Source organism: Anas platyrhynchos, chromosome 2 (genome assembly GCF_047663525.1).
Source record: "Anas platyrhynchos isolate ZD024472 breed Pekin duck chromosome 2, IASCAAS_PekinDuck_T2T, whole genome shotgun sequence".
Taxonomy (NCBI): Eukaryota; Metazoa; Chordata; class Aves; order Anseriformes; family Anatidae; genus Anas; species Anas platyrhynchos.
Window position 1 is genome coordinate 22,291,771 of NC_092588.1, and position 22,412 is coordinate 22,314,182.

The window sequence follows — 22,412 nt, forward strand, 5'->3', positions numbered from 1 at the left end:
ACCTTCTGCATTATGATGGTCATCCTCTTTGGGGAAGAAGACTCTTATGACACCAGTGTTGATATAAATCAGAGGTAAGTTGCGGGACGTCAGAGTATGACTCCTCATAGGTTGGCCGGGTGATTTCCTTTTCTCCTTTTGACTCCTTGGCAACCTGGCTTGAAAAATGCTTGCGATTGCATTAAGCAAAGGAAAACAGAGGACCACATCAAAAGCCTGAGCTGAGAGAAGGATCTCATGAAGAAAGTGAGGAGAACCATCAGTGTGGCCTTCGGACAGCTTATGGAACGTTCTTCGTTCGTTTCGTGATATCAGTTTGTGACGGACATTTTTTGTCACAGCTTTTGTGTAAGTTAGAGAGAGAAATCCATGTTGTTGGTGTGAGCCATCTAAAAGTTTTGCAGTTGTCTGTTTCAAAAAAAAAATAATTAAAAAATGTACACATACATCATCAGTCAATTCTCTGTTAGTTAAGATGTTTAAGGTCCTGTATTTCCTAATAGCTTTCTACCCTCTCTGAACCCCAGAAGAAATTTTTTCCTTTTTTTTGATGGACAATTCACCTCATAGCGTGTCATATTATATGTAACAGTCAGTTACATATGTTGATATCCATTTCATTTTAGAAGTAAATCTTACTTGCTTTCACTGTCCTTTACGTATGTGCAAACACCATGGGTGCTAAAGCAACCCTTTGATGCTGAGATAACTTTACTCCCTCCAAACATGAGTAATCAAGTAAATACTCTAAAAATTCAGTTGGTTTTCCGTGATCAATTTTAAGTATTTTAAGAGAATAGCTGTAACATCTTAAAGCACATCATTTAAATAGGGATATATTACACTGTCGTTCAGAAATAACAGATTCGTTCATTTAGAAAGATTTCCTTGATAAATATTACAATTAGATACTTAACCCCCAGAAGACATATATTGAATTTTTGATATTATCTTTGAAAGTCTTTGGGATTTCAGTTATACATTGTTAGTGACTGAAAACTGCCAAAAAAGCAGTAACTAGAAATAATACTATTTTAAGTGTAATTGTTATTCTAACAGTGTAATTGTAACATTTTTGATAGAATTCTCTGTGATTGTTCAAACATTACCTTCAATCATCTAAGCACAAAAACAAAGCAAATACATTGTGCAAGCAGTTGCTTTTTTCAGCATCTTCAAATTAAATTAAAAATAATTTAAAGTAGATTAAACCACATTAATAGAGCAAACTTCTCTTTCTTAGATAAACAGGATACACAGATTAAATGTAGCTTAAATGTTGAAAAAATTGAAGCTTTTATGATTAAGTGAATTAAAACAAATTAGGAAGTTAGATTTTTCTATAAGATATGAAACAAATAGAATAAGATAAAGTATTACCAATCAATATTCATGAAGAAAAAAAAAATCAGACCACACAGAACTTCCACTAACATATAAAGATTCTATACACTCATTTATTTGTGAAGACAAAGGGCCAAATGCCATTATATATAAAGTCTTTCAAGGATAAATGAGTAAGAAGAAGAAGCTTTTTAATATCTCACACTGATATATTCTGACTCAACAAGTACTGTTCTAAGCAGGCAAAAGACAGACACAAACATGAAATTGTAAATTGCTGCATAATCATCATTATAAAAAGTAATTCTAAAAGGTTGCACAATGGCATACTGCAGTAATACAAACCATTTAAATCCCCAAGTACATATCAGAATTACATGAACAAAATGCAGTGTTCAGTACTGGCTCTTCTATTAGTCTCTGAACATTACTGTATGTGCTTACTTTTAATATAGATAAATCGTATTGACTTCAGTGGACTGTTGTTATGCATGGGGTTGTGAACCATAAACCCTTATACCCCTATCTAGTCAAAAACGACTACAAATTATTACTAAAAGATAGCGGGGAAAAAGCACAACTTATGTAATCAACATACACAATAAATATATCTGGTACAAAAAGTATTTAGATGAAATTGAGATTTTTTTTAAAAAAACTTTATCTCATTTTTTAACCCAACCCAACTGGCATTTGTTAGTGGAAGTCCTGTTTAAAAAAAAAAAAAAAAGGATTCTTACAGAGGGAAAGAAGCCAGAGAAATTACTGAAAGGGTCCTGCTTGCTGATGGGTCGAACCAACAAGGTACGTCTGTTCAGCTTGTCAGTACAGGAAAGGAATACACCTCCACATTGCCCCAGAGACCAAGAATCTTCCCCAAGGCTTGAGGTAATGAACGAGGCATGGAAGAGAGGAAGACAAAAAAAGAAAAAAAAAAGAAAATCACCATAAGCAGAAAAAAAAAGTTTACATTAAACTTGCCCAGTTCTATGTAACTGCAACACAAATCCTATGCCATACTCTCTCCTAAAATGTCAAAATTCAATTAGATAAAGCAAAAAAATGGTATTAAAAAAGAAACTTTTTAAAATTTTATGTGAAAGGACAACATATTGCAGGAGGAGGTAACGTAAGAAAATAAAAGTATGGATAATAGACTCCTACTTACAGAAAATTGACTTACCCCTGGATTTTCAGCAGACAGAATGTAGAGGAGAATGATGACAAGAATCAAGAAATTGTGAATGAAAAACTATACTCAAACACATTATAAAATCATAATATTATTTAGAAAAACAAGTTATTATGAATTAAAATATTGCTTTGTATTGTAGTTCTTGTAATCATTCTTTTCAACATACAAAAGAACAGAGAAAACTATGTTGTTTAGGAAGAGTTGTTCAGGTAAGCACTTTAGGTTACTAAAGAAATCTCACCAAAGACTTTTGTCTGCATTGTAGAAACATTCCTTCAAAATGTCCTGACTGCCAGCCTTCCCCTGGCCTGGAAGACAGAATGTTCACCTTATCTATTCTCTGCTTTTGGCTTAAGTTCATAGAAATTTAATGACAGAGAAGGTTACCCTGAAGAGATTATGAAATGTAAATGAGAACAGTAACAACTTGGCCACGTGGAATGACTTTAAAAAATAAAGAAACTTCAATATAGACTTAGGAAACAAGAATACTCTGGAATTGATTTTTTTTTCCAATGGGAAGATTATACATGTACTCCTGGAAGTGAGGTATCCTCTCTCAAGCTCTGCACAAACTCTGTGGACAATGCAGCTTGTTAAGAGTGTCTGCTACTGGGATTCTAAAGCACTTTAAAGCAGCATGACTTGCTTTAATAAATAAATAAATAAATAAATAAAGTACAAACTTTGATTATCAAATATTACCATGTGTTCAAACAATAATATTTGTAACTCAAGCAAAAGAACAGGAATCAGATTTTGTTTTTGTTTGTTTTAGACTGTTGATTAGAAAAAAGTCTCAGAAATGTCAGTAACTTATCTAAGTTGATATTAAATCTCCTTCCTACACAGGCAAGGATAAGGAATGTCCAATAAAACCATGCATTCGTAGGCTCTTAAGTCAACATGATTTGTGCTTCTAAATAGTTTTGCCATTTTCAGTGCCAAAGAATTGTTCTAAAGCTTTCAGTTATATTTTTCTCCCAGGACATAACACAACAGCTATCCTATTTCCTCTCAATTTCTGTCTCTTAGAACCTGTTGAGCTGTAACAGCAAACAATAACCCAGTTGATCAAACACTACATAATTACCTTTCATTTGTGTGCTCATGGCCAATACGTGCTATAAGAGATATCTCTACAGCACTGTGCATTTGGGTGCCAAATGAATACAGTTACATCTCCACAGCAAACTAAACAAGATTTGCTAAGTGGCAAGATATATAGTAGCTCTAACTTCCCAGCCTAAATGTACATAAAATTGATGACATATTGGCTGACATTAATGTCTGAAATTTTACTCAGGCTTCTCTGCAAAACACTGTACCATGCCACAGAAACAGAGATGATCAGCTTACTTCCCTCCATTACTGTGTTGCTGAAGCACGGCAAAAGAAATAACTTGATTTGTTAGCAATTTTTTTTTAATATGTAAAAGCATGGCACCACAAAACACTAAATACTGGCAAATTGATAAAGGTAATGTGTCATGAAATGATATGTAAGAAATTTCCCATTCAAAAGTTCAGCTAAAAGAAATGTTTTTTGTCAATGGACCAACAGAGAAGCAAAAAATGCTATCCTAATTTGTAATGATTTCCATGTGCGTTACTTTTTCAGAATTGGATACAATTCTGAGAAAAAGAAATTCTGGTTTTGCTTACTTAAAAAGATAACATCTATCTCATTTAAAAGAAATTCAACAAAAATCTTAAATTCAAGTTAAGAAATAAGAAGAAGTAAAAAAAATAAATAAATCTGCCTCGTTTCACACTGAGATTATAACAGGGTAACTCCCAGGAATTACCTGTTTCTGTAATGATCAATGTTGAAGCTTTCTATTTTACATTTGATTTTGGTATACACATCCTGCACGTCCACTGAGGCGCTGAGATCTTCTAATTCACTGACAACACAAACTTCTGCAATAGTCCAAGGAGATAAAAAACATTAATATGAAACCTGTAACTTTGAAAGCATAGAGATAAACCTGGGACACTATGTTTCATAAATAGGATGATGCTAACTCAACTCAGAGGTTTTTCATACAGCACACTTTTATTCAACTGTCAAAATGAAAGGAACCAGAAGAAACTCTATAATCCGAACTATTTTATACAAAAGTGTAGAGAGACTTATCTATGGGTTTTCTAGTTCAGGTTTTCATAGTATAATTCCTGTAAAAATATAAAGATATTTGACAAGATATATTCTCTAACAACACTTGAGATTTCTTTCTCTCATGTAATTATTTTTATCAAAAGTTCAAGTATATCTCTTTGAAAATTTAATCACTAGTCTTCTAATATTTTCACAGTTCTATGATTAACAACGTTAATTGTTACTTAGCAGTGTTTCCTAACAAAAACATACCTGAAGTCTTTCAGTACATTTACAGAATACAAGTCCCTTTCAAACAATTACTGTCCAGATGATAATCAGTGTAATCTCAATTTTTAAAAAAGCTAATTGTGTTCCACACATATTCCTATTTTTAATATGAAGTTCAATCTTCCAATGATTTTAGGGATTATACTGTGATGATTATTTTGAATTTATCAATGCAAAACTACATGCTTATAGATGGACACACACAAAACTAAATCATATCAAAATGGAACATGATTGCTATTAAGTCAAAAATGCAGTATTCTTTTAAGTAAAATAACTAACTTATTTCCAATTTAATATAATTACCTTTCCATATGGAAATGGAAGTTTATGCCAAAGAACAATGCTGAATTATTTTTACATGCACTAACCTAACTCCAGCTTGTTGGTCTGATCCAACCAATTATTTTTGTATTAAATAATGTCTAATATTACCAATAAATGCTCTGTAGCTAATACTGTATTGTAAAATAATATATGGAACTTAAAATTGAATGTTAAGGGAAAAAAAAATGTTGAATACCTGTGCCATTATTTCTAGGGTCAGGAGCAAACAATTTTATAGTAATTTTTGGCAACATCCACTGCATCCACAGGCTGACACGTCCACTTGAGACTCCAATATTACTTGTTGTTTGTTCCAATGTAATGGAGTCGGAGAATGGAGAGTCATCACCGCCCTGAAGAGAATCACCCTATAAAACAGAAGTAACAGCTGAGAAAAGAATATTTGCTTTTCACCACTGCCCATTTTTCTTTTTTTCTTCTGTCTAAAGTGATGTAGACCCAACTAATTATATACATAGAAATACAAGCAGACTCACTGACCGTGCATTTGAATTAAGCCTTATTTTTTTTTTTTAACACCAGGAAAAAAATAAAGTATATTATTTTATTTATTATTTTTTTATTTTATTTTTTTAGGCAGAGATAATGGATTTTGGCCAAGATTTTATGGTAAAATGGTGATGGTTCAGTGACTTCATTCCACTTGGTATAGGGAGCTTTACTCAATAGCTTACATCCATCTTACAGGAAATGACAGGAATATTCTGACACATATTCTGATATATAAATATTCTAATCTGTTAACAAATGGGCTTTTAGAAGCTTCTTTGCCACCATTAATCAATCCTTGCTCATTCCCAAAAATATTAAGAACTCAGCAAATAAGACATAGAAGTCTATGTTTTCATAAAAAGAGCATGACTTATTAAAGATACACTGAAAATTTATTATCAGAGACCTGCAACCAAGTTATGATAATTCTTCATAGGACAAATGAAAAATTCACCAGCAAGAGAACTTCACCACAACTTTCCATTGCCAGAACTTACTGGGTCCAGAGAAAAAGATGCAAAAGCATAATTGCTTCTCAGCTCTTAGCATTTACAGCCTATTACACCCAATGGAGTTGACTCACAAGTCACTGTCAACCAGAAGCCACTAAGAATCCTCAGCGCCTTCACTTGTAACCCCACCAAATGCTGAGAGTTTCCCTCAAGATTAAAGCATAAATGGAAAAGAAAAAGGTATTGCCACTTTGATTCATTAAGACCAAGTTGCTTTTAACATTTACAGACCAATAAACATCTGAACTTTCAATGAATGCTTTGCGGATTACAAAATATAAATTATGATGAACATTCTTGGGAATTTTGATTTTTACTTAAAGATTAACCATGATGATTTAAATGGAAAACAGTCTAAAATCAGACACACATAGAAGGTATTGCAGTTTGACTGAATCCACTTTAATCTGTCAGGCAAGATACGCTAATACACTCACTTCAGTTCTGGAAAAAACTTACTTTCAGTAGCAAAATCTAAAACCTGACATTACTTGACTCATTTTGCAGTCCAAGACTGTGAATATGGAAATTCTGTTAGCAATCTATTTTCTGGATGGGTAGAACTTATCCCAGACCAAGCAAAATAGCTCATATGGAAGCATTTATGTTGACAAGTCACATTTTCAATCAACTCAGGCCTACGGTTTAATTACAGGATTTCTATCATGTATACACGTTCTCTTATCACCATCCCAACCGTAAGACAAGACAAAAAGGTAGGTCAAAATCTTTCAGAAATTTTGTACGCAGCATATTATGACTTTGGGCTATTTGATAGACACCAAATGGAGCAGCTGACATTAGAATTTATTACATAATGAAGAATACGATTACTTTTTCCATCTTCTTCAGAGAAACACTGAACGACAGCTTCTACTTTGAGCTTTCAGCTTTAAGTCACTCAGATTAACATTTACTGTTTTTTTTTTTTCCCTGCAAACTTTTAGAGGATACAAATAGATAGAAAAACAAAGGTATTTTATCATTGTGCAGCTACCTCTATCCTTTAAAAACCTACTGATACCTATTAAAATGGATAAGAACACTGTCAAATCGCTGACATACAGAACTTATCCCTCCAGATATTCATTCACACGACAAAAGGAAAGCTTGTGCACCTAGGATAAGTTACTGGAAAGGAATACCTAAATGTGAGACTACAGTATCTGGAGCAGTTCAGCAGATATAGTATGATGCGCTGATATGAAAACTAAGATTCATTTCACCCTTAATTTTCCCATTGACAGTGGTTTTGCATTGAACAAATGCATGAAACCAGGTGTAAGCTCAACTGCTTACAGCTCTGAACAGACTACTTGTAGAGTCATTGGTGACTGTCTTTTGAAAAATTGTTACATTACAGAGAACTACAGAAAATGAGCTGCTAATTGAGGCTTACTAGCTCTCCTCCATTTCTTGCTTCCCTCCCTGTTCTTTCTTGTTTGAGCATTACACAGTATTCTCATTGAATGAACTTCCTTATACAAAAACACCTGAAATCCCTCTCCAAGATAGGGACTTAGCAAGGCCCTTTTGCTTTTATCATTTGTTTATTCATCCTCCTCCTGTTTTTCTCTTACATAGCCTGTACATTAATATTACTAACAAATAAAAATTGGGAAACTACCATGGAAAGTGTCGGGCCTGGCACTCTCCCAGCATCTGAAAGGATACAGGGAGAGCAGCCACTTCTCCAGTACCATACAGCATTAGTCCCTACTGCTTCTTCTGAAATGGCAGCCTCCATTGTAAGGAAAGTGATATATGCAAGGAAGCAACATCCCATTTTGCCATCCTCTGATTATCTCTGGCAACCACAGAATCAAAGAATTGCTTGGGTTGAAAGGGACCTTAAAGATCATCTAATTCCAATGCCAACCCCCCTGCCTTGGCAGGGACACCTTTCATTACACCAGATTGCCCAAAGCCCCACCCAACCTGGCCTTGAACACTTCCAGGGATAGGGCACCAGTGCCTCACTACCCTCTGAGGGAAGAATTTCTTCCCAATGTCTTATCTAAACATATTCTCTTCTAGTTTAAGACCATTACCCCTTCTCCTTTCATTATCTACCTGAGTAAAAAGTAATTTATCCATTCTTTTTGTAAGACCCCTTTAAGTAGTGAAAGGCCACAATGAGGTCTCCCTGAAGCCTTCTCTTCTCCAGGCTGAACATCCCCAGCTCTCTCAGCCTTTCTTCACAGGAGAGGTGCTCCAGCCCTCTGACCATCTTTGTGGCCTTCCTCTGGACCTGCTTTAACAGCCCCACATCCTTCTTGTGCTGGGGGTCCTACACCTGGACGCAGCGCTCCAGGTGGGACCTCACAAGGGCAGAGGGGGACAATCACCTCCCTCAACCTGCTGGCATCTCCTCTGTGGATGCGGCCCAGGGTGAAGTTGGCCTTCTGGGCTGCAAGCACACACTACTGGCTCGTGTCAAGCTTTTTGTACACCAGAACCCCCAAGTCCTTCTCCAGACGGCTGCTCTCAATGAGTTCTTCTCCCAGTCTGTCCTCATGTATGGGATTGACCCAATCCAGAAGCAGCACCTTGCACTTGGCCTTGTTGAACCTTATTAGGTTCACGTAGGCCCCCTTCTCAAGCTTCTTCAGGTCCTTTTTGGATAGTATCCATTCCTTATGTTGTATTGACTGCACCTCTCAGCTTGGCATCATTGCAAACCTGCTGAGGGTGCACTCAATCCCACCATCTGTGTCACTGATAAAGATATTACGTGGCACCAGTCCCAAGACAGACCCCAGAGGAATACCACTCATCACCGGCCTCCACCTGGACAGGCTTCACCTGACAGCCGGGACTTTTCAAGTATGATGGAGAGGCTTGGTAACTACATCAGCCAGTTCCGTCAGGACCCTGGGATGCATGGCATCAGGCCCCATAGACTTGTAACTGTTTAGTTTCATCAGGTGGTCTCAAACCTGCTCTTTGCTTACAGTGGGAGGGACTTCACTCCCCCAGCCCTTGTCTATGGGTTCAGGGAAACAAGAGACATTGGAAGCCCAACTGGCAGTGAAGACTGAGGCAAAGAAGTTGTTGATTACCTCAGCCTTCTCCATGTCTGTTGTTACCAGTTCTCCCTTCTCATTTATCAGAGGAGGTATACTTCCTTGGACTTTTTTCTCTAACCAAGGTACCCTTAGAATCCCTTCTTGTTCTTTGCAGCCCTTGCCAAGTTCAGTTCCATCTGTGACTTGGCTTTTATGATCCCACCCCTACACATCCAGACAGCATCCCCGTACTCTTCTCAGGCTGCATGCTTCTACTACACGTGCATTTCCTTCTTACACCTCAGTTTGACTCCAACCTGCCTCCCCTCAGCTATCTATTATGCAAAGATATAAAAAGCAGGAGCAGAAACGTATTCTTCCAGAGCCTGAATGAACACAGCGATTTAAGAATCCCCTTTTAATCAGTTCTTACTTGCAAGATCCTCTCTCATCAGAGAAGCTTCATCCTATGTCAGGACTGCAGTTTTACATCATTCAGCACGGCATCTACTCTGAGAGTTTCAGTTTCTGCCAACACATTTCTTTCTCATTTTGTCTTTTGTATAACTCATCCGAACAGTTCTTTGACACACTGCCTTCCAATAACTTCCCACACCTTTGTAACTAGCCTTTGAATGATACTCCTAAAAGATGATGCTTCTGTTGCTGGAGTCCCATTTGTCTGGAGACGAGAGTACTTTAGAAAAGGGGGGATCCTGTAAGCCAGGCAGCTGTGGAGGAATCAGCCAGCCAAGGACAACCTGCCATAGCTGATATCCTCAGATGAATTTCACAGGATATCAAGAAATGCAGGCCAGTTAAAGGTCAAGGAAATGGAGGAACAATACTTGTTTAAACCTGAGACTGTGTTTATTTTCAGTTCAAGTCAAAGTTGAAACCAATATTGATGTGTTGTGGACTGATCTGCTGCTCTCTATTCTTTTTCATTTTATAAAAAGCATTTTCTTTTTTTTTTTTTTTTTTTTTTTTTTTTTGAGCTGGAGCATTTTTAAAGTTCCTTTCATACTACTGGCACATTTCATTTGCTAGACTGCAACTTACAGACTGTGATGGAGGGGGTAGGAGTGAGAGACAGTCCCCTCCCTCCCCATTCACTGTCACAGTAGACATGTTCCAAAATGCTTTTTGTATGAAAATCAACTCTGTTCTAAAATGTTGGCAGATCTCTACATTTCTGATAATAATAAAAAAAAAGAAAAAGAAAAAGAAGACAACAGTAGTAAATTAAACATTAAGTGGTGCACTTAACAGCACATACATACTGCCACCATGGCAATTTTTTAATTTTTCACTTTGGTTCTTCTTTTTTCAGAATGTAATGTGTTCAGATGTTTCATGCATTTTTTAAACTTTTTTTTTCCCTCTACAGAGAGCTGTTTTTGTTTAGTGGTTTGAGGATACAGATAACTTTGTTCTGCAGAAAACTGAGGCAACTGTTTTCCCACACTTTTCTTGAAGCTTATTTTTCTGTAGCTATTAAATGATGCACTTTGCAAAAGTATCAGCCAGTTGATAATTTTGACACAAGGTTAATTGCAACTGTAGTTCTTCAAGAATCTCACAGATACTGTTATATAGCTTAAACCCAGACATACATAAACAGCAAATTAGCTCAGGAATGTGTAATCAAATTTAAAAGCAGCAAACCCTGAATTTTAGGGAATGTGTCCCCTACCAAATTCCAAGCCCATTAAATCTATGAATTTTTATCAAAAAACAGTTACAGGCCTCAATGTATCATTAGAAACTGCTTCTTCCTTTTCTACATACCTAAGGCTTTGGAACAGGCTGTATATCTGATATATTATAACTGAAAAATATACAGGTGAGGAAAAGAGGCCAAGGTGCCTGCAGTTTCCATTGATGTTGCTGGAGCGAAGCTTACACTGGCACAATTCCAGTTACGTTTGTGCTTATGCTCGTCTGATTTGCAGATGTTTCTGACGTGAATTTCTGTAGCGTGAGGTGGACTGATTAAAACAAATTCAAATGCTGTAGCACATAATTGTGTAGATGTAGAAAGAAAACCAGCCCTTGAATATCTAGGAATCAAGCGGAGGCTGTTGATATAAAACACCAGTGCAGAAAGAATAAGCATCTTGATCTGCGAAGCAAGCAATGCTATCAGAAATAAAAGAACTACGAACCTCTGGCCAGAGCTGTAACACCAAGGAGCTGTTTTCTTGGCAGAATAAGTTGGGGGTCTGACACCTGGACCTGCAATTGCTAGCATTTTAGGGCTTGTTTGATCACATAGACTGCAAAACCTAACCAAAGACTCAACTCAACCATGCTTAGCTTTGCTCCCCAATTCTGTACTCAGGCTAGTGGTTGCTCACCTGGTATTCCAAGTCACTTATGTGTTTTACCACTTGCACTTGCCAGCTAGATGACAGAGCTAAAACTGCATTCAGCTGAAGCTTACAGAGATAGCCTCTTCAGTTTGCAGCTATGCCAGCTGAAAAGCTTATCAACAGACATCCCCAGCTGCTCATTGCTATGTCCCAGTCAAAGGTTACAAGCTCCTCCTATCTTCTACTTCAGCAATCCAATATGAACATACTACCCATATTTTTTTTTTCTACCACTCAAACATACATAAACAGTTGAACTGGCCCATTCTCTCTCAGTAGCAGGAGCAATACAGATGGATCACTTGAAGGCAGAAGCTGCTATGTGGCTATCCTTTGCGGTGAAAAATGGAGATTACATTTCTTCTATTTCTTCTAAACTTTATATCAATGGTATTGTATCCTAAACCATTGGGCAGAGTCATAGGAATTGAAAAAGTGATGAACTGCAGTAGCTGAAGTCTTTTTTGTTGTTGTTGTTTTAATAAGCTCAAATTCTTAGAATTTTTTTCACTGAAAAACTAAGAAAATGAAGTGAAAAGACAGACTGTGCTCTTGTTTCTCATGCAGTTTCAATTTTCGTTTTGCATTTTCAGCACCCAGCGTGGTATTGTTAAATATGTTTATGCATTAATTTTCCGCTCCGTTTCCAGATCCACAGAAAAATCAAGCCAGAGTCAGAAACACTGAGCTATTTTCCCACAACTTCTCATGCCAAGTCCTAAAATATACAATTTAATTCTTTCACCAATTGTTGCAAATTGACCAATATACTGAGTTTATTTTCTTAGCAGAATTTATCTTTGTTCATCAGGAAGAACCAAACATATGAGGCCTTCATCCTTGGCCTGCCTAAAGCTCAGGGATGATCACAGTTTGGCCACACTACTGCTATGCCTTATCAAAATAACTTCTGCGTTCTTGCTCAATCACTGAGTTTCCCCAAGGACTAAACACTTCTACCACTGTTTGTACTTAAGTAAACAGTAACAAGTGGCCTGTTGTAGTCTGTACTACCTTTGCTCTTGCTGTTCCAAAGGAGGGATGGTAAAAATGATTAACTGTTTCCATCCCTTCAGTACTTATAAGCCTCTCATGTCTTACCACCACCCAGACTAAAATTCAGTAAGCTAGGTAGCTTTATCTGCACTGGACTGCAGTATTCCCTATCAACCTGTCAGCATGGGAAGAATTATATACAGTTTAAAATATAAATCATCCAGGGACCATATAAACAAATTACTTCTTTTACTGTTTAATACAAACAGTTGTGAGAGTTTGCTTTCTTCTTACTCTTTTATAGCAAGTCCTCTGCAGCTGAAAGCAGCTTTTAAAAGAAATCATGTCTCCCACAGAACAAAATAATACATTAACTGCAAAACCTCTGAAGTTAAAAAAAAATGTACCTATTGTAGTGAATTATTTTTGTTTGACAGAATGCAAAATTTCAATGTTAAAAACTGTAGGAACACGTAAACAAAATAAAAACTCTGATAAACAAAACACAAACGAGATTTCCCAAATTCTTGGAAAACGTCCCTAAGCCAAACCTGTAGATGAATATATTACTGTTTAATTACTCCATATGCTTTGTTGCTGTTAGTCTGCAATAATGGCTATAAAAATAGCTGCAAAGCTTAAACTGTGGCTGATGCACTCCATTTTGATATATCACCCCCTCCATTTCTTTCATGAAAAATCCGAGTGTTACAGTAGGCTGAATACAAGTTATAACTGACAAACATAGGATGGTATCTTCCAGTTCAAACAACAAGGACCACGTTGCTTTTAACTTTAAGCTGATATAAAGTACCTTCAAATTTCTGAAGACCACAATATGCCTCTGTCAGTAATCAACAATGGCATTTTAGAGAATGTGAAGAACTGAAGTACATGGTATTTAAATGGAGATTAAAAGAAAAATATTCTTCTATTTCTCAGAGTATTTGCAAGCTGTCTTCAGACCTGCCAGTATCAAGGCAGAGATCAAGCAAGGTTTTGTTGGTGTTAGGTCTCCTGGCCAGTGAGTGCCAGTACTTTAACTGCCTTGTGTGCACTTACTGATCCCTTGATGGAATTCATTCATACTCTGCTTCCATGAAGTATGACGTATTCTCAGTTGGTTAGCTTTCCTGACATCCCAGTTCCTACAGTCACTATTTCTGTGAGGTATTAAAGATAACTTCTGCCTTCTCCTCTTCAAACAGCAATCCCTCTCCATGGCTCAGATTTTCCGTACCAGTCTGAAGAGTACTTGAAGACACTTAGAAGTACTGAAGAGTACTCCATGATATATATATAGAGCTGATAAGTATTGGTTACTCCCCCCACTCTTCTTTTACACTTTCTTGAAATTCACATTATTTCTTTCAGAAGGCACTCTGAAAAATACTCAGCTCTCAACTGAGGGATCTCTCAACAAGATAATGCAATTGAGTTTTAAAATACTTGATTGGATTTCACGAATTACACTCTTATGAACAAATGGGGTCTCCAGATAAAATCTTATTTCTAAAATAGCTGTCATATGCAATGATACATATGTAGACAGACTGTGAAGGACTATGCTTTTACACCAGACCCACAAGAAAACCTTGGCCTAACTAGAAATAGCATGGTATAGCAAACCGACATCTGTAGCCCATTAGGCAAGTTGACAGGTAGAACTAGCTGCTGTACTTCACAGGAGACAAAACAATCAAAAAAATCTGTCTCAATTTCTTGCCTGCAAGGCCTATTGGCTTACTTTGACTACTGCTGGGGCAGAGGAATAGCTGGACAACACTTCCTCTCTGTACAGATACCTCTCAGATGCACCTTTACTTCTATAATAGGAGACCATGCATACTTGAACATACAAAGAAAGTTACTTTTTTTTTCAAATAAAGTCTATACAGAGACTATCCCTAAGGTTTTCAGTAGAATAAAATAGTCCAAAGTAGCAGCTGGAGGTAGCAGAAGAGACCAGGTTCTCCCTCTCTCATCTTCTTATCCTACCTCTTCAAATTAGAATTTCATGATCACACTACATACAGCAAGGTATGGTGACTGTAATTGAATTAGCAAAAGAAAACAAGGAAACTAAGTAATTAATTACTCTCAAAAGACAAATGGTTAAAAAGAATGAGCGAGAATATTCCTTAGCTTATTTTTCAATGCATTTCTTTAATTTTCAACAATCCTTACCTCAAAGAACTGCACCGCAACCATGTCATTAATGAAAATCTAGCTTGTACTTTGATACTAGGAAATATGTTGAATAAGTTCAGAGACAGCCACCAACTGCAGAAGAAAATGTGTTGTGGAAATACTGCCAACCATTATGTTACCCATTATTTAATTTATATTGTCTAAAATAGTCCATTAGAACTGTAAGAAGACAGTATGGTTCCTTTTATTATTTCTCGCTGGTTGGCCAAGTGTGTTTCTCCTCCCTCCTTCCCTTTCCTACCCCCAGCAGAAATACACAACTCACAGACATCAGGACTGTGCAGTCTCAGGAACAATGTTAGCTACTTTTCAGAAGATGATCCACAAAAGATCATTTCATACCTTCAGAATGCTTTGAGATTTATTTTTGTTTCACTGTGCAAAACTAACTTTCACCACTAACTTCTTTCAAGTGATCACAAGACCCATATCAAGGGAGAACTTATAAACGCTAATAGCGCCCACAAATTCAAATAAAGCATTTTTGTTGCTACCAGTGTCACAGGAATCTAAACCCTTACTTGACTTTCCATGCCACGGATTCTCTCCAAATCTTTTTTTTTTTTTTCAATCACAGTATTTCTAAACCTTCTCCTTTCTCTTTTTTTTTATTGTAAACGTAAATCCTTGCATGCCCTACATATGGTTTTCAACTTAATCACAATACACTTAATATTCCCACCCAGTGAACCAGAAATGGATTAAGATTCTCATGAACTGCTGGGCCAAAAATATTACCCTCCTATGCTTAAATAACTTTGTGAATCCTTTCCTGACAATACCAAATTTAGCCTTCGAATTTTCATTTTGCATTTCTGTAAAAGAACTTCAAACAACCTCACATATCTAGCTACATATCATTGATTCTATGATTCTAAGAATAGTTTGGGTTGGTAGGAACCTTAAAGCCCATCTAATTCCAAACCCCTGTCTTAGGTAGGGACACCTCCCACCCGACAAGGTTGCTCAAAGTCAAAATCATTCCATATGACAGCTCGAAGTCCCATCCAGCCTGGCTTTGAACACTTCCAGGTATGGGGCAGACACAGCTTCTCTGGGCAACCTGTGCCAGTGCCACACCGCCCTTTGAGTAAAGATTTTCTTCCTAACACCTAATCTAAATCTTTAAACTCCTTTAAGTTTAAAGCCATTTTCCCTTGTCCTATCACTACAGTCTCTGACAAAGAGCCCCTCTCCAGCTTTCCTGTAGGCTCCTTTTAGGTACTGGAAGGCTGCAGTGAGGTCTGTCTGGAGCCTTTTCTTCTTCAGGCTGGATAAACCCAACTGCCTCAGCCTGTCCTCATAAGAGAGCTGTTCCAGCCCTCTGATCATTTTTATGGCCCTCCTCTGGACTTGCTCTACTGCTGAATGTCATGCAGTACTCTAGGTGAGGTCTCATGAGAGCAGAGCAGAGGGGGACAATCACCTCCCTCGCCCTGCTGGCCACGCTGCTTTTGATGCAGCCCAGGCTATGGCTGGCTTTCTGGGCTGCAAGCGCACATTTCTGGCTCATGTTGAGGTTCTCAGCAACCAACACACCCAGGTCCTTCTCCTCAGGGCTGCTCTCAATCCACTCTGTGCCCAGCCTGTACTTCTGCTTGGGATTGCCCTGGCTCAGATGCATGACCTTGCACCTGGCCTTGTTGAAGCTCACAAGGTTTGCACAGGCCCACCTCTCAGGCCTGCCCAGGTCCCTCTGGATGACAGCCTTTCCTTTCAGCGTGTTGACCACACCACACGGCTTGGTGACATCAGCAAACTTGCTGAGGGTGCACTCAATTTCACTGTTCATGTCACCAACAAAGATTTTAAATATTGCTGGTCCCAATAGTGAGAAACATCACTCACTACTGATCTCCACGTGGACACTGAGCAGTTGCCAGCAACTCTCGGAGTGCAAACGTGTATGTTCTCCCACCTCACTGCCTCCACTAAGCAAATGACACCTGCCTCAGTCTGTTTTTCTGCCAGTGTATTTGCATCTCTCTTGTGCCTGCTCTTTCTTCTGGACTGCCTTCCTATTCTGGCCACAGATGGAACACCTTGGGTTGAGAGCTTTGAATGGAGATGGACAGGAGCTTAATTCCTCTATCAGTCTTTCAGACATATGATCTATGTGGCTTCACACAAAGATTTTCTCCTGTTTCCATCTTTTTTTTCTTCTATTATACCTTAAATAATAATATCCTCCAAGCATAATCAATCTTTTAAATTTATTTATACTGTCTAGCATAAAGATACATTCCTTTCAAAGCAATTTTCAAATCTTGGTTGTAAAGTGCTATGTCAACTCTAAGTCCCCTATTGTGAAAAAAATCCAATATTAATGCCAAGTGTTTCAATACAACGTTCTTTTCTAACAAGACTGAGATGCTGATCCTAGCTTCAGAGTAGAAAAGGCTGAATACAAATTTTGCTATTGCTCTGTTAGCTACTTCACCAAACTTCACTTAGATCAGGAGAAAATTTATTTAGCTAGAGCACGATATTTGTTGAGAATAGGAAGAAAATGAAATAAATGATGAACAGTATTTTGCAAGTAGTAGGATGTGAATGCTGAACTTGAACCCACATTGCCAAAATAATCTTGGTAACATATGGATTAAAACAATTACTGAATCAGTTTCAAGTAATTCTTTAAGTACAGCATGTACTCTAAATACTGCTGTCTATATAGAGGGTCAAAAACAAATTGTTATTTATAAAGCTGGTGGGTTTTGGTTTTAATGTAAAAGGAAGTTGATGTTAGTAGGTGAAAAAATTCTACTTTTGTGGACATACTGTTTTCTTACTGTTATTGCTTTCCTTCAAATTTGTATCCATGGCAAGATTTTTGCAACAGAGATCACATGCACACAGAAAGAAATTAGAAATTAATATTTTAGCGAAATGACTAGAGAACTAAAGCTTCATCTCTAACACCCTTTAATGAATTACTTGTGTGTATGTATGTGCATGCATGTCATGCATATGTTATAGTAAGCACTACCAATCACTGTTTTATTCTCTCCAAGACCTGGAATTAATACAAGCTACACATAGGGTCAAAGCAATCCTGGTCCAATGTTGTTAAACTATGGAATTGCAGTTAGCATTCAAACTGCCAAGTATTTGACTGTCTCAGAACTTCCAGGTACCCCTAAATCACTGTGGTTATCCTGAGAAAGGAAAGAATTGAGCATTGCACCCATATTATAAAATATCAGTGTACCTTCATCTCATCTTATGCATTTACAGGTCCCCGATGAAGCACAAACAAGGCCAACTAATTAATGTAACTAGTAAGCCTGTGAGGGGCACTAAGAAAATCACAAATACTTGGCCTATTCAGATGCACAGGTTCTTGTGACCCACCATTCTAATGCATCAGCTAGCTGGTGAGCTAATGATGGTCACGGATGACATTTAACAATGTACTTATGCTGACAGGAAGAATCAGCCTTCTTTTCTTCGCATGGGAAAGAAGCAAAAGTCCTTCCCATGCCTCAAAATAACATTTTAGTCTTAGGCACACACAGAGATTAAGATCAGGTACCAGTTTGCTCCAGGCAGTTACACAGTGCTACAAATTAAGGAAGCAGAAATAGATAAAAACAAGCAGCCAATCTTTCTCATATTTGAAGCTGCATACCAAAATCCCCATGTGACAAAGTTACAAAACACCCCTGAGACGTGGGACAGCTGGGACACTGGAAGAAGCAGAGCTCCCGAAGTAGCTCATGGATGGAGGATAACAGTGCCTGGATGGATCTGGCATGAGCGCACAACTGGGTAACCTGCAATGCCACCCCTGGGAGTCTCCACATCCTGGTACCTCTTCTGGCTCGTCAATAGAGACTACATGCAGCAGCTCTGCAATGTCTCAGTCTTCATTTTGACTGGCTTCAATACAACAGGCTGACTGCCTGAAGCTATTTGGAATGACTCACATGCAGCACAGGTACCACAGGTACTTCAAAAATACCAGTTACTATTCTAATAATTCTGGACTTGAAAAATACCTTATGCTTCTTGACCTGAAAATACTAACCATAATTTTCTTAGAAGAGTTAATATTCATTCAATTCAAAGAGAAACAATCCAGACAAATGAAAGAAATAGGAGAAATACTGCAACCATTTTTTTTTCCTACACCAAAGAGTAGATGTATCTTTATTAGCTGATCAGGAGCAAAGCTACTTTCCATACGGACACCACTGCTCTTTATTGATCCTTTTCATTTGTACTTGACTGAACTCCACATCTTGTAAATCAGTATTCGTGTGACTTTTCTTTTCTTTTTTCTTTTTTTTTTTTTTTTTTTTTTTTTAAAGAAAACTTACCTCTGTAGTGGTCCCAATGTCAGCTGAAGGGCTGTATGTGCTGGTATCTGGTGGAGCGGTACCAACACTACTTTTAACTGGAGAGCTAGGAGGAGCAGGTCCTGTCATGGTTTCAGGATAAACAGAAGGCTGATACAGAATTCCTTTCCTCTGAATTTTATTCCAAACTTTACTTGTAATCTCAGCCAGTTCATACAAAAGCTGCACCTGAAAGAAAAGAAAAACATTAAGGAAGCATTTCTTAATAAGGTGGAGGAAGATGATCAAAATCAAAGTCCTCCAGTGAGACTTAAAAATGTAGAACTGAAATCCTCAGAATTTATAACGTTCTGATAAGCAACTACATTGCAACTAAAATAATTAGCAGCAGTCACAGTATAGTGATTTTGATAAAAATAATCTGTTCTTTGTCTAATAATCCAGTATGTAGTTCATAAAAGTACAGCCAATAATCCAAGCTTGTAAAACTTTTACTAACATAAATTTTAACAATTAAACAAAGGTAATTTGTGGCATACTTCATATGTATAGATACTGCCTCTAGAAAAACACAAACATATAAACTTTACAAAATAATAGCAACACAAAATTTGTTCATTTAAATAGCATTAAAATAATGATCCCATGCAGCACATGAAACTGTTCTATGTTTATCTGTTATCATTATTAAACTCAACAGTCTCCTGGCATATGTCATTCCAATATTCAGAAAACACACTGTTTAACTTGCACATTGTTTGACTCAGTTCTAAGATATTTACATAAGTTTTTGTAAATAAGCATTAATCACGGAATTTGTATGACAACATACTGCAATATACTGTATAAAACAAGCTCAGGGAAAACTGCAAACAATATATAAGCAGATCCACAGCTGGATACCATACCCAACTTGCCATTATAAAAAATGGAAATTCTCATATTTATAAGAACTTTAAGCCTCAGGACACATCTACTCTATGAAGCTGGCTTCTTATGTGGGCAGAACAGATGCAGGAAAACACTGCTGTCAATCTACATTTGATATAAAACAGTACTTGATTTTGTGCGTGAGAGTGTGTGATGAAGTCTCAAAGAACATGCTACAGTCCTTTCTTAAGAGGTGAAGTGCTGGAATTTTATAAAAACCTTCTTAGTCCATCTTGGATTTTCTTTTGAAGTTTCAAGGCTTACACTGAGCAGGTCATACACACTTTTGACAGAATTTTTCCTTACAGGAGATAAACTTCTGAGCACTTCTTTATTTTTTTTGTTTTAAATCTTCATACATGGTGCAATCTATAGACAAACAATAATGGTAGCTGTTTTCACTTATAAAATAAAAACAAACTTCTTTTAGCTTCACTTTAAAAGGTTTAATGTCTGTAGCACTTTGATATGCAGTGGTAGCCTTTAAATTGCTATTCACAAATTTCCAAGTTTTCCTGAGTTTCTTCCATGTAACTCAGGAAGATCAACTAATAATGTCCATCTGATTGATTGAGTAATATAATATTAACTGGTGTTGACACTTCGCTGGCAAAACAATCTCTAGAAAATTAATAGGATACAGGCATGCATCCAAATCATACATGCTTGCAGCCTCCCCTCCCTCAAAATATTTATTGGTCAAGAGACGAAAGGATAATTTAAGCTATGCTTCTCCTGAGGAAGCAGGGCTTCCAGAAATTTAATTATGCTACTGTTCATAAAGCCCCAAAATGACATAAAGGAAGAAATGATGCAACTTCTCTGTTTACATGCACGCTACTGTACAGCCTGAAGAGGTTTGTCATCAGATAATCCAGAGTTTAGACCTTCTTGGGATTACAACAGTAATAAACAGAGTTTAGTCTGAACTCTGTCTGAACAGAGTTTAGACCTTCTTGGGATTCCATCATTAAAGCTAATAATTATTTATATTTTCGGAGAGTTTTTTAAAAATTTCTGAGGCTGCAATTCTTGCATCTACTCTGGAAGAGTGGCTATTTCAGACAGCTATGGTCACCTTTCAGACTGTTGCCAGCTACCCATATGCCAGTAAGCATGAACCTAATGCACTTTATCATCTGAAACCAGCGACAAAGCAACAAGTTCACTAAGAAAAAAGGCACAGTTTGCTTAGAAGGAGATGATTTTCATAGAGATCATTTAAAAAACAGAAACTACATAAAAGGCACACTACCATACCTCTTTAAAGAAAAAAAGACATCTATATGTTAAAAAACAAACAACAAACAAAAACAAACAAAAAAACACCTCTCACATTAAGAGCTGAAGCTGTCTTTGATTACTTTTTAATACTCTTAATTTTACCCCAGTGGTTGTTACTCATTAAAATTGAAGGATTTTTGCTAATCTTGTTGGTTAAATTTCTTCAAGTTTTGAAAGCCATTCCTCATAATATCAGAAGAGCTAATGTAAGCGTACAGTCTTTTTGTTTTAGAAGTATTTTGGAGCACAACAGTAAACATATAATTATGTTTAGTACTCCCTATTCAAGAAAAGAAAAATTGTATGACAAAAATAGGAATAACTCTGCCAGTATTTGTTAAGAAATGTTTCCCTCTCTCACTGCTTCCAATCCCTTTGCAGCAAAACCACACATAACTCAGTAAGACCCCACTGGCGACTTGGCAAAATCTGTGAATTTCAATATGTTACAGTATTTTATACTTAAAACACATTACTACAAAATTGAGAACAATACAACAAAAGGCAATATCCTGACAACTTTGCACACAGAGAGTATCTATTGACTTTACAGTGACACAACCATCAGAACATGGTTTCACGTTAAATCATAATAGTCAAACAGTAAAATACTTCACCTTTGCTACCATTTAACAAATTCACCAGGTATCACCTAATTTAAGGCTGTCATCTGCAGACAAATTATAACCTGTCATTCTAAAGAATCAAATTTCATAGTTACCCTAGGGTGAGTTTATAAATATCAAATGCTGTTTATGTAATTGTATTTTACATCTTCTGTTCTTGAACATCTGGTTAAAGAGGACTCATTTTCTTTCACCTTTTGCATAAATAAAGCAGGGAGAAAGAATAGCTCAAAAACCTTCACTGAATTCTTACAACTTGTCCACGTCTTTTTGGTCATTATAAAACTTCAGTAAATGAACAATGTCATAATATATAAGAACATCATTTAAGACAACAACATTCAGTCTATTTGGTCTGCTACTCCAGCGTGCAACTTAATTTTAACAATTCACAACAC

The 22,412-nt window shown here is 36.9% G+C and overlaps 1 protein-coding gene across 8 annotated transcripts in view; it reads right to left on the minus strand.

The window, feature by feature from the left end:
• VPS13B (vacuolar protein sorting 13 homolog B) overlaps positions 1–22,412 on the minus strand; it is a 465,257-nt gene that overhangs the window by 196,149 nt on the left and 246,696 nt on the right. For 6 of the 8 annotated variants that reach the window (XM_072034434.1, XM_072034433.1, XM_072034431.1 and 3 more), the window contains 5 exons: positions 19,196–19,402; positions 5,455–5,626; positions 4,348–4,462; positions 2,085–2,226; positions 3–408 (listed from right to left, as the gene is read on the minus strand). In XM_072034434.1, coding sequence (XP_071890535.1) covers positions 3–408; positions 2,085–2,226; positions 4,348–4,462; positions 5,455–5,626; positions 19,196–19,402 — 1,042 coding nt within the window. Of the gene's footprint in view, positions 1–2; positions 409–2,084; positions 2,227–2,780; positions 2,848–4,347; positions 4,463–5,454; positions 5,627–19,195; positions 19,403–22,412 lie in introns of all 8 variants that reach the window. The other 2 variants (XM_038173544.2, XM_072034435.1) reach the window with 1 other exon arrangement.